The sequence below is a fragment of the Dipodomys merriami genome, unplaced genomic scaffold (genome assembly GCF_024711535.1).
Source record: "Dipodomys merriami isolate MVZ:Mamm:240054 unplaced genomic scaffold, mDipMer1.0.p SCAF_24, whole genome shotgun sequence".
Lineage (NCBI taxonomy): Eukaryota > Metazoa > Chordata > Mammalia > Rodentia > Heteromyidae > Dipodomys > Dipodomys merriami.
Genome location: NW_027203826.1, coordinates 14,821,597 through 14,838,332, shown reverse-complemented (window position 1 = coordinate 14,838,332; position 16,736 = coordinate 14,821,597). Strand labels below are relative to the sequence as shown.

General features: G+C 35.6%; 1 protein-coding gene across 2 annotated transcripts in view; it reads left to right on the top strand.

Moving 5' to 3' along the window:
• Fmn2 (formin 2) overlaps nucleotides 1-16,736 on the top strand; it is a 171,055-nt gene that overhangs the window by 138,345 nt on the left and 15,974 nt on the right. For both annotated transcript variants that reach the window (XM_070034272.1, XM_070034271.1), the window contains 3 exons: nucleotides 235-327; nucleotides 5,478-5,529; nucleotides 15,869-16,018. In XM_070034272.1, the coding sequence (XP_069890373.1) occupies nucleotides 235-327; nucleotides 5,478-5,529; nucleotides 15,869-16,018 (295 nt within the window). The remainder of the gene's footprint in view (nucleotides 1-234; nucleotides 328-5,477; nucleotides 5,530-15,868; nucleotides 16,019-16,736) is intronic.

Here is a 16,736-nt window from a genome sequence, read left to right as displayed (position 1 = left end):
TCTGCCCCAGTGATGAATTTGTGTTTAAAGATTCTAAACATTTTATTTCCCCCTTGAACACATTTCCCTTAAAAGAAGCCTTGAGCATAGGCTTATTGTTCTGGTGTTTGGATGCTTCCAACATATATGCCAATGAGGGTAGCTACAAGGATTTTCTAACACTGGCTAACATGATTTCAATTGATTTGATGCTCCCTTAGCATTATGATGTTCTAAACGATGTCTCCCTTTCAGCCTGTGAGGTGGAAGCGGGAAAGGTGTACCAGGTCTCTTCAGAAGAGCACATGCAGCCCTTCAAGGAAAACATGGAGCAGTTCATCAGTCAAGGTGAGTTGCAGAGATCTAATGTTTTCCTTTCTCCATCAAGACATACTGATTTAAAGGGGATTATTTAGGCATTAAACAAATACAAGTAAAACGGATTCACTGTAGTCATGTCACAGGATGTGAGATGGAAGCAGGTTGCTAAGCATAGTGTTCTGTGGAAATTCTAATTATTAGCCATATCCATGACAGCAAGTATACTCAATAGTATTTAAAACACTGTGTATTTATTAAATTGTTCATTTAATTGTTCAAGATGCATTGTATTTAGTTCAGGGCTGCAGTTCATGCTAGCTACTCAACAAGCTAAAATCTGAGGATCATGGTTTGAAGCCAGCCAAGGCAAGAAAGTCTGTGAGACTCTTAACTCCAGGGAAGTGCCAAAATAACCAAAAGCCAGAGTGGAGCTGTTAGGGCTAAGAGTACTAGCCTTGAACAAAAAAAAAAAATTTTAGGGACAGGACCTAGTCCCCGAGGTTAAGTCCCAAGACTGACAACCCCCTCCTCAAAAAAAAAGAAAAAAAGATTCAAGCCCCATGGCCACTGACTACCACCACCACCAACAAAAAAGTTTCACTGTACTCATAATCTGACTTGAAACTTCTTTGTACAACTACTTAAAATAAAAAAAAATTACTTTGGGGCTAGGAAGGTAGCTCAGTGGTAGAGTGCTTGCCCTTGCATGCATGAGGCCCTGGGTTCGATTCCTCAGCACCACATAAGCAGAAAAAGCTGGAAGTGGTGCTGTGGTTCAAGTGGTAGAGCGCTAGCCTTGAGCTGAAGAGCTGAGGGACAGTGCCCAGGCCCAGAGGTCAGGTACCATGACTGGCAAAAAAAAAAAAAAAAAAAAATTACTTTTAGCTCAAAAAATCATATGCTTTTTTGTTTTAAAATCTGATATTATTTTAAGGTGTTTTATTTTTGTTGTTGTCACTGTTTTTTTGTGGTGCTTTGAAGATAATTCAGGGCCTCACCTACATTAAGCATCCATTCTATCACTGATTTATGTGCTAACCCCTTCTAGTAACTTTTCTGTATTCTTATGATCTTAGTTCAATCATGTACTTAGTTGGTTTATCAAAGCATTGTATCTAACAACAAAGATTATTGATGTTTTCAATCTTTAGGATAACCTTAACTTTTTTGTAGGGTGGATTTTTTTAACACCTTTCTTCTAGGATGCTTACAAAATATCATCTCATTGGTTCTTAGTATATTTCTATATGATAAACAAGAATGAAAAATATTAGTAAGATACTAAACAAATAATTTTTTGGAAGCTATCACAGAAACTTTTTTTTTTGCTGGATATAGAGCTTGAACTTAGTTCACTGCTTCATAATCTTACTCCGTTTGCTTCCTCAGCTGGTACTATACCACTTGAGCCATTCCTCTATTCCTACTTTTCCTAGTTACTTTTGAAATGGAGTCTCGCAGACTTTTGTTTATAGTCCATCTTCATATGCTGATCTTCTGGATCTCAACCTCCTGAGAAGCTTGGATTACAGTTGTCGGTCACTGCAGCCCAACACCTTTTCTTTTTTATCCTTTTGTAATTTATTTTTAAAACTTATTTTAAATAGTTGAACAAGGCAGTTTTTCCATGTTAATTTATGTTTACAGTGCATCTTGATCTGTGTCACCCCTTTTATTATTTCCTTCTGCACTTATCTCAACCCATCAATCCCCCAAGTGCACATATGTACATTAAATATGAATGTATTTGCCCATCATTTTCTCCATCCCTCCCCCTTATCTGTATGTAGCATACCAGTTTGTTAATATTCATTTTGTGAAACTTTCAGTTAATTGTTCCCTAAAGAAATTTAGTGGTTTTTGAAATTTTCGGAGAGCAAATCATTGTTTATTTTAGGTAGCCCAAAGCAGATTTATTTTTTTATTTTTTATTTTATTTTTATTGTGAAAATACCATACAGAGGGGTTACATGGGCAAGATAATGAGTACATTTCTTATCAAGCATTGTTGCCTCCTCCTTTGTTTCCCCTTCCCATCCCTTCCCATCTCCCACTCTTCCAGCCCCCCATCCCCGCCAAAGTTGTAAAGTATTTTATAATAGAATGTATTCATATTGGTGCCTTTCTAAGTATGTTTACATAGAACATTTGTTCTAATTTTTAATATATCGAATGATTAATTTGTAAATTTATATCAGCAATGTAAATTACAAAAAGGGAAAAGGGGAGCTGGGAATGTGGCTTAGTGGTAGGGTGCTTGCTTAGCATGCATGAAGCCCTGAATTGGATTCCTCAGTACCACATATACAGAAAAAGCTGGAATTGGCTCTTGGCTCAAGTGGTAGAGTGATAGCCTTGAGCACAAAGAGGCTCAGGGATAGTGCTCAGGCCGTGAGTTTAAGCTCCAGGACTGGCAAAATAAAAAAGAAAAGAAAAGAAAAGAAGAAAGAAAGGAAGGAAGGAAGGAAGAAAGAAAGAAAGAAAGAAAGAAAGAAAGAAAGGAAGGAAGGAAGGAAGGAAGGAAGGAAGGAAGGAAGGAAGGAAGGAAGGAAGGAAGGAAGGAAGGAAGAAAGAAAGGAAGAAAGGAAGAAAGAAAGACAAAAAATTCCCCACTGCCAGCTCAAATGATCCCTGTGAAATTTTGACAGTCTTAGCAAATCATTGAAACTGTTCTATTCCAACAAGATGCTAAGTTATGAGTTAGAAGATATTTTACATGCCTTCAAGAAAATACTGTCTTGAAATATACTTAAAATATTAACCAGCCCAAACTTTAATATTCTGTTTTTTTATTTTACTTTATTTTTTATTTTTATTTTATTTTTTTATTTGTGAAAATACTGTACAGAGGGGTTACAATTACATGGGCAAGATAATGAGTACATTCCTTATCAAGCATTGTAGCCTCCTCCTTTGTTTAAGTGGTGATTTAGACACTTTACTAATTTCCTAGGGATTAAGGATTTCTTTTTTTAATGATCATGTCAAAAAAAATTATAATCAACTACTCAGCTCCACTTTGTCTTTTGATTTCTTCGAATTGCCATAAATATGACCCATGGAGAAATGATTATAAAACAACATCTTTATTTACTTCAGGGTTTATTCTCTTCTTTCCTTCCTTCTTTCTGTCTTTCCTTCTTTCTTTTGTTCATTCCTTCCTTCTTTCCTTCTTTCCTTCTTTCCTTCCTTCCTTCCTTTCTTTTTTCTTTCTTTTTTTCTTTCTCTTTCTCTCTCTCTCTTTCTTTCTTTTTCCTTCTTTCCTTCCTTTCTTCCTTTCCTTCTTTATTTTTTTCCTTTTTATCTTTTTTTTGTTTTGTTTTGTTTTGTTAGGCTTGGGGCTTGTACTCAGGGCCTGAGTGCCTGAGTGCTTTCCCTGAGCTTTTTCTCTAAAGGCTAGCACTCTGCCACTTGAGCCACAGTGCTGCTTCCTGTTTTCTGTCTATTCATTGGAGATAAGAGTCTCACAGACTTTCCTGCCTAGGTTGGCTTTGAACCATGGTTCTCAGATCTCAGCCTCTTGAATAGCTAGGATTACAGGCTTAAGCCACCAGCACCTGAATAGGATTTTCTTTTCATTGATTTTGCTTTCTGCTCCATGGCTCAGTGATTTTGAAACTGTAGGTCATAAAACATCAAGTCATCGATTTATCATATCACAACTGAGGTTTCAAAATTTTGCAGAATAAACTAAACATATTATGATTAGATTGCTTGAAATGACCTTTATCTTTGGAACTTCTGTGTCAAACAAGTATGTGTACAGAGGAGAAGAATGGAGAGAATATTTACATAAATTCCTAGAATAGTTGCTTGTCAAAAGAAAATTGAAAGTCATTGCTGTACTTGTTTTAGCTAATGGAATTTGGAATTTCTGTGTGATTTTAAACACATTGAAGCATTAATTTAATCCCCTTCCTTAATTTGATCTTTGAGTTTCTGTTAGACTATCATTCTTTATTTTTAGACAAAAGTTATAGTGTTGAGTGTTTATCTACTGTATGAGAGGCCTAGGTTTTAAACTTTGCAAAAGAAATAAATATATGTAAATGGAAAAGCTCATGGTCTACTCACTTGTAATTATGTTGAAAAAATGCTATTGCAGAGTTCCAAATTCTTACCATTACTGAAGGAGGTTGCATATCCTTTCTGTTCTTTATTTTTTAAACTTTCTTTATTGAAATTAAGTGATTACATAAATGTCACAGTATTGTGGGATAGTATACTTAGCTAAAGTTACAAACACATTTTTAACCCTTCACAAGGAGAATTGTCATTATCATGGTCTATAAAGTTTATGAACTCTACAAACTTTGACAGTACACCTATTCCTTCCAAATTGGGTCATGTGTACGTTTCTTTCCTTTTGCTTAGTGTAAGCTGTTCCCTCGTTCACTTTCACAACCTCCTTCCTATAGCTGCTCTTGAGTTGCTTAGTTCACTTTCATCAGTGTCTAGTGCAGCTGATTGGCACCTCTGATATATTTTTTCACTCATTTCCCTCTGATTCTGTGCCCTCCTCCTAGCTTCCCTTAGATGTGCACATGTGTATACCATATGTGGGGTCAAGAACATAGTCATTTAAAAACGATGCAACAAATTAAGAAGAGGTCATTTGTTTCTTGAGTCCTGTTTTCTTTGTCCTATCTCCTTGCGTTTTGGATTTAACATCCACATATCAGGGAGACCACGTGCCATTTATCCTCTGATCTTGGCATATTTTGCTCAACATGATTTGTTCTAGTTCTATCCATTTCCCTTTCTGTTCTTTTGTTTGTTTGTTTTCACTTAGTATTTGCACATTTGCTTGAGGGAATTATTGCTAATTAGTTGTTGGCATTTAAATATCACATTGACATAACTACGAAATGAATGTTTAATTCTCTAATGTTATTGTCAATTTTATGAAGAAATTCAATCTGAATTTTTTGTTATTATATAAAAAGCTTCTCTCTGTAAATAGAATATCATCTATCTGTCAAGTATGTGTTTGTTTTTCCAGTCATAAAGCAGAATTTTAAATTGCTAATTTGAGTATTTTACAATTAACAATTTTTATAATTAATCATGAGAATTAACAATTATAATTAATCATTTAAATAACCTTTATGTTTTCTAGGTTATACTTAAGATAGTGCAACTATTTCCCTATCTCACTTTTTTTCTTATATGTTTAGCTAAAATTGACCAAGAAGCAGAGGAGACTTCCTTGACAGAGACACATAAGTGGTAAGAAATTGCTTTCCTTTAATAATTATATTTCTTCTCATACTATGCTATAAAGTGGTTAGTATATTTCATCTCCAGGAAACAATTATTGGGTAAATTTTTTAAGTATCAAAATACAAATTTAATTTGTATTTTGCTTTAATTCCATAATGAATGTCTGAGTATATTTTCATCTCTATATGAATTATAATTCTGTTAAATTATTGTAAAGAAATTGATAACTTTTCTTTCTAATCAGATTGAGCACTAGTGAAACAGTGAAAGAAAGCAAGAACTTTATTTTAATGAGTTTGGTATAGAAAACTATTGTTTTCCTATATTAACAATAAAATTAAGGGTGAGAAACATGAGCTTCTTTTGGTTGGCTCTTCCCACACAGAATGGAGAATTTTTTTAATATATATTTTTTATTGTGGAGATACTGTACAGAAGGGTTACAGTTACATGAGTAAGGTAATGAGTACACTTCCTATCTAGCATTGTTACCCTCTCCATGAGTCTACTTTTTTTTACTGTTTTTTTTTAATTGTAAAAGTACTGTACAGAGGGATTACAGTTACATGAGCAAGGTAATGAGTACATTTCCTATCAAGCATCGTTACCTCTGCCTTTGTTTTTCCCCTATCCCTTCCCTCCCACCTTCACAACTACACCCCCCCCCCCAGCCTAAATTGTAAAGTTCGTTTTTCAACATAGTGTCTTGTACATCTTATTGTTACAATGGGTCAACCTGTATCCCTCTTTTGTTTTTTCCCCTTCAGAATGGAGAATTTTTTTAATCAGACCAAGCACAGAAAGTTCATCAGAAGTTCCCCTCCTCTTATTCAAATTTTCTTTCTCTCTTAGGCAAATTCTCTGGGAAAAAAATGTATTGGTGTGTATGTGTATACATACATAGTTATATAGGTATTTATAAGTATATATACATTATATATGGTTGATATATTTAAATTGATATCTATATCTATAGATAGACAGGCAGGCAGACAGACAGACAGACATTAGAATCATAGATGCTGCAAGTATCGAATTAGCTGACAATTCCAGTAGAGGCTGATGTTGTGATCCTGAGTATGAAGCCTGATGACAGTTTGGGGACAGAATTCAGTCTATTTGAATGCTGAACCTAAGGCCTATACTAACTGGATAATATAAAAGGGAAGTTGCTTTTTGCAAATTCTAGTGATTCAAATGTTAGTCACATCTAAAAATTGATATCCTAACAACTAGACAAATGTTTGACTCATAAATTATCCAAGTTGATGTGAAAATTAAGCATCACATTCACTCGAGAAAATTTATTACTATTTAGGAATTTTTTTACCAAAAGTGTTGTCATTACTGTCATTACCTTCTGTGAACAAATGCCACACTCCATTCTTGATATGATATAAAATATTGTCCTATAGACAGATTGGTTAAAAAAATTGCCCCTTTTCTACAAGAAGCAAAAAGTAAAGCAAAAACCTGACATTAATAAGAAAGACAGACACATTTCATTTCATGGTCATGACAAAATTGTAAATTAAAAGAAATGAAAAACAAAACAAAAACAGAAAATACATTTTAAAAGCTATATTTTAAGTCAGGAATGAAAATAAGAATATTAGTTAATAGCAGATACTTTACATTCTATTTGTTCAACATTTTCCCAAATGTATATATCTACAACTTATCAACATTTCTATGTAACCTGGGAAATTTCAGTAGTAATTCTGTGGAGGTAATGCACGATAGAACACAGCTCTTAGAAATGCAAGGTACAGGAGCAGTAAGCAAGCTTGATGAGATTGGCTTGGGAAGTAGACAGGGAGAATGAGGGAGAGAGATAAATGCAGTGAATTTGATTAAAGGATTTACATAATGAACATATCCAAATAAAATCCCCTACTACAGTTGGAACTAATAAAATATAAAATACAAATTTCAAAAGAAATCAGGTCACATGCTATATTCTTTTACAGAGTAAAGGTTTGTATCCATAGGCTTGTTGTATACCAGCCTCAGAGAGAATACTTCTCTTGCTAGGACTATATGTGTAAGACATAGAAGCATTTCAGCCTAGGGTGCTGAGGACAACTTCTTCGCCAAGATGGCTGGTCAGGCTCTTCTCAGGAATGATGAACTTTGGCCCAGATTCTAGAGTTCCATCTCTCATTTTATTCAAGTCTGGGCAATTTTATGGATCTTAACCCAATAATAGATCAACAGATGTGTTTTCTACCTATTTAAGCATCTTTAGGACCTAAGGTCCTATTTTTTTCTCATGATACTCCCTTTTTGTGTTTAATTTAGCCAAAGATCTCCTTAGCTAAGACCCCCTACCAGAACGGAAGTAAGACATACACACACTGTATTCATATCATTTCAGTAGCTTCAGCAAAGCCAAGAGAAAGAGAAAGGGGGTGAGGCGGGGGGCGGGGGAGAAAGAAGAAAACAGGGATGTGTATTTCTTCAGGCAGAGGGTTTCTCATTCTTCTTTCCATTGTTTTGTTATTGGTAATCTCATTTGTTTCTAAAAAATCTCATTGGTTTCTCCCTGGCCTTTTAAGTACCCGAATTTCAGCTTTCCATTAGCCCTTTGACCTTAAGACAGAAAATATAGAGCCATTTTAGTTCTTTTAGCATGTTGAAAGGCTTTTAATCCAAGGAATTTTCTGTTTACATTGTTTTGTAAATCTAAGTAACTATATTCATTCTTAAGAAAATATTTGTCACAAGACAAATTTCTGTGTTTGGACTTTTAGAAATGACGGAGAGCTATTTATAAATAGCAGAGTAAGGAGTTCAGAGCATCATACTATCCTGCCTTTGCTCAATGCATGATCAGATAGTCACCAACCGAGAAACTTTTCCTTTATGTAAAGAGAAGTTTCACTAAGGTTTACCATGTGACTTAGCTTACCATATGTGCATCACATTTGTGAAAGAAGGAAGGACAGTGTGATGGCTAGAGCCTGGCATTTCCTCTGAGCCCAGCCCCATCACTCCACGAGTACAATAGCATAAGCCACAGGAAGTACCTTGACCTCAGCTTCCTTCCTTGTGAAGAGAATGGAACCTCTGCTTTTCTTCATTCTATGTAGGAAGGAGCTTTAGGAACAAGGCTGAAGGAATGGGACACCTTGCTCTATGTAATGTGAAAAGCTGCTTCCAATAGGACTGTAAGAGGCCTTACAAGAAACCTTATCACGTGAAAACATTGTGAAAACTTCATACACTCATAGAGGAATACACACACACACACATACACACACACACGCACACACACACACACACACACACAGTATATCAGCTTGCTGTTAAAGAAATTGCAATTTTCTTCTTGTGTTCTATGACTTTTGCACCAAATGCTGGAACACCACCTTTGTCAAACCAACCCTAGTATACTTTAAATCATGCACAGATGCAAACACAATGATGGCTGGAAACTTCAGCACATCATTATCATCAATGAAGAGATCATCTAGTCAAACACTCTATGAAGTAACCTGAATTAGTTGATTGCAGTGACTAACTGGATCCAGTAGACAACTACAGAATATTTCACCCAACAGCTGCACAGTACACATTCTTCTGGGCAGCCCATGGCACATTCTCTAAAAATGGGCTTTTATCAAGAAAATAATTACTGCTGTGTACAGTAGATATTGCATTTTTCCAGATCACTTTGTAAGTTCATAACTGAAGATATTAAAAAAAAGCTTAGTATCTATTTTAAAGCCAGACCTATCTCTTCTTGTGGTTCGTTTATTGCCATTATAATGTCATGTGCTAATTCTCACTGTTCACTCATGCATTTTTCTGTTAACTTAAAAAGTAAAAAGTGAAAGTTCTGTTTAGTTAGAATAATAATATGTGATTTTGAATGCATAGTTTGAAGTCCTCAATTCTCCCAGAAATTGAAGTGGTGGATGAGACTTGAAATACATGCAAAACTCATAGGAATTCAATGAATATTCTCTAATCCACATTATTTCATTGAACAAGTTGTACTAGAGGATGGAGTGGGAACAATGTTGTTTAGATTAGATACAGTCCCAGTATATATTTATGTTAAGTTCTGCTTTTCTTTTATTTTTAATCAACATACACTGCTTACTTCAGTTGTACTATCAAACTAAATGTGGTTGTTTTTGCTTTTCTACAGAACTACTTAGTATTCATGTCAGCTCATGAGCAAAAAAATGCAGTAGTTTTAGATTTGTCTAATCCACTCTCATTCTTTTGCATATAAATTTAAAGGATACAGAGACTGAGAGTAATAAAATCAACTTAACCCAATCTGAAATCTTTATTAACTTATAAGTTATAGCTAACTTCAAAATGTTTTCTGGGCTTCTTTAAGTCCCACAGATGAAAACAATATCTAAGTTATAATTAAGTTTTGAAATAAAAATGAGCAGATTTCAGAAACACAGTTTATTCCAGCTATACATTATTTCAATTTCACTTTATTTTAGACCTGAATAAAGATCATATAAATAATTAAAATTGAATGTACAGCTTTTTGATTAGAAAATTTACATATGTCAGTTAATTTAGCTGATATTCAAGACTGAGGGATGAAATGCTCAAAGCTGAAACAACCTTCTTGAGTTAAAGGCAAGCAAGATACAGGAGCCTTCTTCACCTCTAAATGGATATTTTGTTTGTGATTCTTTCTACCTGCTGAAGTATTTGTTTTGAAGATGCTCTGTTTGACAGGATATACATGTACTCACATACGTATACATGTGTATACATAAACAGAGACTGAGACCATGAATTCAAGCCTCAGTATTGATACAGAAGCAAACCAAAAAACAAAACATAAATCTTTTCCTTTCTTCTAAAAGCTAAAAACTATAATGGTGTGTGTGTGTGTGTACGTATATGTGTGTGTGTATGTGTGTGTGTGTGTGTGTGTGTGTGTGTGTATGTGTGTGTGGTGTGGTGTGGTGTGTGGTGTGTGGTATGAGGGCTTGAACCCACAGTCTTACATTACACCAATGGCCAAAATCTACCTTATAAGTTCAACGGAGAAAGTATTAGCAAAATCATATAGGAGAATAAATTGCCAGTCTTCAGTGGCTCATGCCTGTAATCCTAGTAATCCCACTTAGGAGACTGAGATCTGAGGATTGCAGTTTGAGAACCAGCCCAGGCAAGGAAGTCCATGAGATACCTATGTCTAGTTAACCACTAGAAAACTGCATGTGGTAATGGCTCAAAGTGGTAGAGTGCTAGCTTTGAGCAAAAAAGCCCAGGGACAGTGCCCAGATTCTGAATTCAAGCCCCACAATTGACAAAAAATGAAATTGAAAAAAAATATTTATTTATTCTTTAAAATTTTTTCCATCATGGGGCTTCAGCTTAGGTCCTGGGTGCTGTCCCTCAGCTCTTCAGCTCAACTTCAGCCACAGCACCACTTCTGGTTTTCTGGTGGCTTATTGGAGTCTCACAGACTTTCCTGCCAGGAATGGCTTTGAACTGCAATTCTTAGATCTCAGCCTCCTGAGTATCTAGGATTACTGGTGTGAGCCACCAGCACCCGGCTAATTATTGTCTTTATAAGATGATGATTTGACTCATCATTTTGACTCAGCAGCTTGCAAATATACTTGACATATATTATAGAATCTTTTAAATTATCTACCTAATTAGTTCAGCTGCTTATTGATGACACAAGATCTTTTTCTACCTATACTCAACTAGTTTGGACTTAAAATCTTTCTTCTTGAGTCTTCCCATTGCTGGGACTACAGATGGGCACCACTGTATGGTGTGTGGAAGCTTTTTCTTCCTCTTTCTCCTCTTTCAATTCTTTCTTTAGGACAATTAATGAGGTTCTCTCTCCCATTTAGCTTCAGTATTAGCAAAGGCATTTGAAAACATTCAATAATCAAAGGCAAGAAGCAATAATGGAAGAAAGCACATTCGTGAAATAACATTAAATCACACATTAAAAAATGCTATTTATGCCTATAATATTGCTTCAGTGGTATTTTGCCAAGAGAGAGACTGAATAATAAATGCGCTAAAATGGAAAAATAATCTTTCATGTAGTATAAAGACAGAGCAAGGAAAAGAGGAATGAAGTCAAAGGAATGTTGGTTCCGGTAGCTTCATATAATATACACTGTTTGTTCATCATAGGAGAGAAATATTTAATCAGTCCTGAACTGATGTACATGTACTTTCTCATGCCTAGTGACTTTCACAGTGTCAGTTTGTAAAGTGTTTATTCAAGGAATGGACTTCTGGCACATGGGTAAAATGAAATGTTTAGTTCATATTAGGCATATTTTCCAGAATCTTTCTGAGTAACTATTGGGAGATGAATAGAAGACTACAGGTCTTTGTTTATCTGTCTTCTGCTGGCAGACCACTCAGGCTCCAGCCTGGTATTAAAACTGAAGTGACATGGAATATTTCTGCAGAATCCCCAAACAAAGACATCATTCCCTTCACAATATTGATAACATAAAACAGATTTAGTTATTTCCCAATGTGGCTTTCTTGTTTAACTACTTCAGGGCCTGCTAGAAGATGTACTGTTTGCAGACCACAGGAAGAGGCTTCAGGCTTCCTAGGCTGAATGGGAGAAATGTGGATTTCATGCTTTTTACTTCAGGCCACGTGGTAAATTTTAGAAGCCATACTTTTTGGATAAATGAGTTTTCTGTAGCTGTGTTAGCTAAATTGTTGTGAAATCCATTGTCCTGCAACACTATGAAGCAGGATGACACCCTTTGTCAATTATACCAAGAATATTATGGGGTGATGGTATTTCCTGAAGTCTTTCTTGTTCACTCTACTACACTCTGGATGGAAGGAACTCTGTATACTTCAGAGAATGGTAGGGTTGCCTTCCCATTTGGATTGATCATTACCTTGGCAAGTGCATCAAAGATTTTCTGATTCTAACGAAGTTTTATCGTATAAAACAGAAACTTCCCTCTGTAACAAAGATCACAAAGATCTACTCCAAGTCCTAAGAGGCTAAAACTCCTAAAGCTTTTGTCTATAAACTAAGAAGAAAAGGTACTGAATTACTATGGGAGATTCTAGTCACTGTATTCCTGAAATGCATGCCATCAGAAATAAAGGAAAGGGGAAATACTTTGACAAAGAAAGCGCATGTTACTTCCTCTACTTTGTCCATGGATTTCTACCTTAAAATGCTACACTTATAGTTTTCCCACAATTAGTAAGTACAGTAACGTGCATCCATTTAAGAAGAGATGAGTTTTATAATGTAAATATTCTTACAGTTAAAAAGAAACCCTTCAGCTTATACAAAGATCATTATGTATTTTCATCAAATTTTCTCTTTTCAAAATGGCAGTATCCTTAGCTTTGTTGCTCCTCCAGCCCTTCTTTTCCTGAGGAAATGGGCTCATTTTTCTTCTTTACATTAATTTCAAAACCTTGCCTCATACACTGTCCAGCCAGGGGTCATCACATGAGCACATGTCTCTCACCCAAGAATTTACAATAATAGTCACCAAGAAAACACAGACGAGTCACTAGGGACAATTCTTCCTCATAAATACCAAGAAGATGCCATCAAGTCGTTCTGTTCTGCTTAGTAGGTCTAAAGTACTAACCCATCTCCTTATTTTAGAGATGAGAAAACAGACAGGCCAGAGTTCCCAGACCTGTCCAAAGCCAGACAACTTGAGAAAATAAGTGATAAAATCTGGATTCAAAGTGAGGATAATTTTTCAGAGGTGGTTATAACCAAAGCACACATCTGTCTCATGTCTGACCCTCTTGAGCCTGCTTCTGGATTCTGGAAGCCTCTGAGAAACAAACCCTTGTGGATGAATCTTTATTAACATAGATCTCTCTATCTTCTAACCAAATGAATCGTAACAAGCCTTTGAAGTACATGTCCAGTTTCCCTGGTGAAATATATAGATGAAATCATCTTCTAGTTTTTACTGCTTCATATTTTTATTGAAGCCCCAATTTCCAATTTTTTTCCTTTGTTCAGAAAATACACCACCTACAGTTTTGCAGACTACAGCATTGGATGGTATCTCTGGAATATATATGTTAGCATATTTTCCCAAGTTTTATATATACAAATGGACTTAAATCATGATTATATGATGGTTAAATATACTTGATACACTCAATCACCAAATTTTACCCTTTCTACTTTCTTTTTTGTTCCATTTTTATTAGCCTCAATTAGGTTTTTTTTTTGTTATATGTTTGTTTCATTACCAGTTATCTTGAAAGAAAATGTAGTTTTAGTCTTTGACCAGGCAAAACTAAAATTCCATTTAGATTACAGATTCTAATCAGAGCGGGGTGCAAGAAGCAGCCATGTAAATTCCAGCACTACTGAAGGTGGTGGACATTTGTGTAGACGATCCATGGGGATGACAGCCATAACTCTTGTATCTACAGAGAATCACTACTCTGTTCCAGCTTAGTTTCCTTCATTTGTTAGGGAATTCAGTGCAATCTTGGATATATTGTATGTAACACCATAACTAAAACTTCAGGAAGTGTAAAGCAAATACAGCTTTAATTTTCCTCTAAGAGGATGCATGTTTCTCTTTTCAAACATCAGTTCCTCTTCTGCCTTCTTCTCCTCCAAACAGCATTCTCCCATCTGGGTGAGACCACAGTCATACTGTCATTACTGGTCACAGAATCTCCCAAGGAAAGCATTGGCATATTTGCTATGAAAATATGTTTTAATCCCTCTAGACATACTGTGGTATGCAAACTTGTATCTATACTGATTTTGAAGGAAAAAAAAAAGGTATTCCTGGCACTCTAAACCCTATATTAGTGTATAAATGTATATAAGCTTTGCGTGCACTATCACAAGATTGCCCACCCACACCCATTGTATATTCTTAAACTCACTGAAATAGTCCTCAACCTGACTGGGAATTATTTTACAAAGACATGAAATATTTCTTTACAAAAGAATTTATTATTAACTCTTTTTTATTTGTTTGATTTTGGTTCTAGGCTTTACATTGTTAGCATGGGTATTTTGAAGGGAATCTGATGGCTTCGTGGAAATTATGTGATTTGAGGATTCTGTAATTAAGGAAAAGAGACTGGGAGTACTGAACATGTTTTTCAAAACTGGATTAAGAAATGGATAAATAACTAAGCCAAAAGATCTGACTCATTCTGAGTTTAACAGTCCACAAGAAAGAGAATATTGGATGAAAAAAAACAACCCCAATAATATGAGATTATAGTCAGAAACCAGTGATTCATGCCTGTATTTCTTGCTACTCAGAAAATTGAGATCTGGAGTATTATATTTCAATATCAGCCCGAGCAGCATAGTCTTAGAGACTCAAACTCCAAAACAATCAGCAACAGCTGTCTGGAGGCATCGTTTAAGTGGTAGAACCCCAGTTGAGTGATTAAGGAGAACAAGCTCAAAGCCCTTAGTTTAACTACCTCCTTCTACCCCATACTGTCAAAAAAATGAACAGAGATTGGAAACCTTGATAAATCACAGGAAGAAGGAAATTTAGAAGCAATAATGACTTTTTTCCCCTAGGTATTTTTGGGGCTGTTGTCAATGACTATCTAATACAGCATTATACAGGAGTCTTAAGGGCCCAGTACGGGTGGATCACACCTTCCATCTTAGCTTGTAGACTTGGGAAGCCAAGTCTACAAGACCCTTATCTTCAATTAACCACCAAAAATCTGGAAATGGAGCTGTGGCCCAAGTGGTAGAGAGCTTATGATAAAAAATGATCTCAGGGACATTGTCCAGGACTGGCACCAAAAACAAGAGTCTTAAGGATATATCTGCCCACACTTGCTCAGAATATCAATCTTCAGATCTCAGCTACTTGAAAAGCTAGAATTATAGCTATGAACCACTTGCAGCCACTAGCTTTTCTACTAATTGGAACTTAAACTTAACTCTTTTAAAGCTGATTTTTTTTACTTTCAGAATGTAGTAACAACTGAGCAAAGATAGATATAAGTAGTATATGACTTTGTAGTCACTCACATAGAGAACTTATAGTATACATTCATTTATAATCAAAACTAAGCCCTGCAAGTTAGAGTATACCTGTAGTCTAGGCACTAGGACCGCTAAAGCAGAAGGACCTCAAATTTGTAAGCAGCCAAGAATCATATCTCCAATTAACCAGCAAACATGTGGAACTGCAGCTTAAGTGGTAGGGTACTAGCAGTAGGCCAGAAAGCCATGGGAAAGTGTGAGACCCTGAGTTTAAGCTACAGTACCAGCCAGAAAAGAAAAGGGAAGAAAAGGAAAGGAAAAGAGAGAATGTCTTGAATGTCCCCACTGGAAAGTAATTATAGTTTTTATGTCCTGTGTGTGCTCTGACAGCTTTTTAGAGACTACATCCTATTTTTTCATGAAACCAAAAATTGGAGAGAAGGAGGTTTCCCCAAATGTTTTCTTCAGTATCTGGCACGAATTCAGTTCCGACTTTAAAGACTTTTGGAAGAAGGAGAACAAGCTTATTCTGCAAGAGAGGTAGGTATGTTCATTGGCACAATGGCATTGAAAACTGATACTTTTATTATGTGTGATATAACTGGGATTGCCAGCATTTTTAACATGGATGAAAAATTGCATGGCCTTCACCTTGGGGTAGCAAGTTGATGAGGGCATTGACATTTGGAGGAATGTAGTATTTGAATAAGAAGAGTGAGTCCAGAATTGTGAGAACACTGAAAATAATTTGGGAGTGGGTATTCTGGGACCACTGTCTGTTAAAATATCTTCTGCCAAGAAGAAACTACACAGAAAGGAACGTCATACAAAGAACCCAGATAACCCTGTAGGATGATAAACCCTTTTACTTCTAAAGATGGAGAACACAGACTATGCAGATAAGGTGAACAGTTTTGTGTTTTCTTTTGCTCTGTCTCTGGAATTTTGTCAATATTTTACACAATATTTTACACAAAGGTCTCCCAGAATTAGATGATAAATATTACTGAAAAGATCTTTAAGATCCTGGCAGAATTACATGTGTTCCCTAAAATATATCTTTTCAACAGTAAAGGAACATTTTTTCTTAAGTATGTAAAATAATGTCTCTTTGATTATGAAATTCCACAGTCATTAAATATTAACTTCTGAAAAAAGCTAATCCTCAAGGGCAGCCTACCTAAATAGTTGGGTCTACTGGGAAAATTAAAGAGAAATAGAAAAGCCTAATACTGAATTGAATAACATATCTCATAAC